Source organism: Anarrhichthys ocellatus, unplaced genomic scaffold (genome assembly GCF_004355925.1).
Source record: "Anarrhichthys ocellatus isolate YVR2014 unplaced genomic scaffold, GSC_Weel_1.0 scaffold3558, whole genome shotgun sequence".
NCBI lineage: Eukaryota > Metazoa > Chordata > Actinopteri > Perciformes > Anarhichadidae > Anarrhichthys > Anarrhichthys ocellatus.
Window position 1 is genome coordinate 3,000 of NW_022283532.1, and position 2,521 is coordinate 5,520.

Genomic DNA, 2,521 nt, shown 5'->3' on the forward strand with positions numbered 1-2,521 from the left:
ATATATATATACATACATACATACATACATATACATACATATACACACACACACACATATATACACACACACACTGGTGGACTATATTTTGGAATAAATATGAACAGTAGTCAACGATGAGAGACAAATAACTTTTTGATCCTGTTTGAATTGTATGAAATATGATGTTTGCCAATTTGCCAACCCGGAAGGGGCGGGACTTTGCCTCTCTATATGAAACACCTCTAATGATCTTGTTGCATTATGGGAAATGTAGGATTCATTTGTTTGTGGAGCTTGTGGACGAGAAGACAGGATATTTAGGGTGCCGTTCCTTTTTAACCATACTTAAAAAAATAATAATCAAGGATTGACAATATTTCTGGATTAAAACACCATGTAGTTCATCAGTTCATTTCCACTTTCACGCCAAAGAAAGTTAGGGTAGTAAAGGATTTTATAACTCTGCTCCGCCTCTCAGTCCGATGAGTGTGAGGAGCGTCTGCAGAGTTGTCCGTTCTGCGAGCTGGAGCTGCCGTCTAAAGATCTGGACGAACACCGTCTGGCCTGCGGGAGTCGCACCGAGCTCTGCAGGGACTGCGGCCGCTACGTCACCCTGAAGGACCTGCCCGGCCACGGCGCCGCCTGCTCGGCTGCCAACGGCGGCTCGGGTCCTCCTCCAACCGCCAGCAAAGTAGTGCCACCGAACAAGAGTAAGGAGATGTTGGATGTGAAGCTTCAGCACAAACGCAGCTATCGTCATGTCTTTTCTATTAAACTACGACCGTGTCTTGGTTTCTTTTTCACAGCAAAAACAACGGCGCGTTGTAGCAGATGTATGGCATCTTTTCCTGTTCAGGATATAGAAGAACATGAGGTAAACGGTTTCTATTACATATTATTGGGGGAAAAATCCCCGAAGCTAAATGTGGAGCACGAAAGCGATTAAAATAATAATCTTGCGTAACAATGACGGACAGACAAAGTTAGCAACTGGCTGGTCAACATCGTGGTTTTTGCCATAGACTGTATATAAGAAGTGGACGTAGTCATCGTGACGTCACCTATTGGTTTGGTTTGGCCTCGTGTTCGTCGATTTCACCGTCGCCATCTTGGATTACGGTCGTTCCCATGTTGGTTTTTAATTTTGCAAAAGAAAGAAATGTGTTTTCTTCCCATAATTTATTTCGTCATAATCTCGCTGGAAGCTCAAAATCCCCTTTTCAGCATTTTTGTCATTAAAATAATACATTTGTTTGTATCCTCCAAACCAGATGGTGTGTCTTCTAGCAGCCAGGTTGGATGACGAAGAGGCTGCGTCAGAGGAGGAAGAAGTGAGTGAGGAAGAGGATTATTTCACCGGGCAGAGGGCCACCCCTTGGCTTTCAAGGTGCTACCAGGCAGGCTCCCAGTCGGACGGGCCCGGCAGAAGAACCGGTGTCGTTGCAGGAGACCCGGACCAGATCAGCACCTGCCCCCACTGTCACCTGGCCCTGCCCGTCGTCACACTGCGCTGGCACGAGGTAAGATTCCTACATCACACAGCATTTTGTATGCGTTTAAAAGTCGCCTACTTGTACGATGTTTCACCCGTCCTCTCTGTTTGTTTTTAGGTGAAATGCCAAATCTTCATTAACTTAAGATAAAAAGAGAGAGAGCGCTGCTTCATCAGCAAAGGGATGGAAGACGAGTGTTTGAGCATATCACTGTCAGCCCACTTTAGATTATTTTAATGAAGGTAAACATTTCGTTTTTAGTTTTATTCACCTTTAGTTTGAATCAGTGTGTAAATGACTTTGTGCTTGCATGGAAAGAAAGTGACTTAAATAATAAAACTCTGTATTTAAGTACAGTTTACACACTTTGTAGCGCTGCTTTTGTTAAACACAAACAAAGCTACTGAACCGGAACGCTATAATCACCTCTTGTTGAAATCTGTGATTTGAATGTTTTGAATCAGAGACATTATGTTTCGGAATTTTCATTAGTGTAAAAATGGAACTGTTGCTGCTAACGTTTACATTAAAATATTTACATGTAAAAAATCTGAGTATTAGTTTAAAAGACATATAAATAAGTTTACTTAGTTTAATTGTCTTTCACTGTGTATGGAGTCCATATGATGTCTAGTTACTATTATAAATGTGATGTGTCGACAAATTTAAGCTAATCTCACATCACCAACATTCAGCTTAATGTTATTGGTATTATGTAATTTGAGGTACGTTGTATTATCTTTGTGAAATGTAATTTTTTTTTAATTGCAGTTTATTTACTGTACAGTCTAGTTAAACAAGTAATATATTAATGTGTTGTTGGTTGTATTTCAAGATATAAACAACTTTGATTGTAATAGTCAAAACTAAACTAGAAAATATTTCTTTAAAAGGAGCAGTGTGTCGGATTTAGTGGCATCTAGTGGTGAGGTTGCATACTGCGTCCAACTAAAGACCAGTGTCCCTTAAATCCTTTAAAAAAATAAAAACATACCTTAAAAAAATTTAAGTGGCCGTTCTAACATTTAATAGCTAGATTAAATATA

General features: G+C 40.1%; 1 protein-coding gene across 3 annotated transcripts in view; it reads left to right on the forward strand.

Moving 5' to 3' along the window:
- xaf1 (XIAP associated factor 1) overlaps positions 1-2,486 on the forward strand; it is a 4,056-nt gene extending 1,570 nt beyond the window's left edge. Inside the window, exons 4-6 of one of the 3 annotated variants that reach the window (XM_031840922.1) lie at positions 461-856; positions 1,254-1,502; positions 1,593-2,486. In XM_031840922.1, coding sequence (XP_031696782.1) covers positions 461-856; positions 1,254-1,502; positions 1,593-1,625 — 678 coding nt within the window. In that variant the 3' untranslated portion in view covers positions 1,626-2,486. Of the gene's footprint in view, positions 1-460; positions 857-1,253 lie in introns of all 3 variants that reach the window. The other 2 variants (XM_031840923.1, XM_031840921.1) reach the window with 2 other exon arrangements.
- Positions 2,487-2,521: the final 35 nt, after the last annotated feature.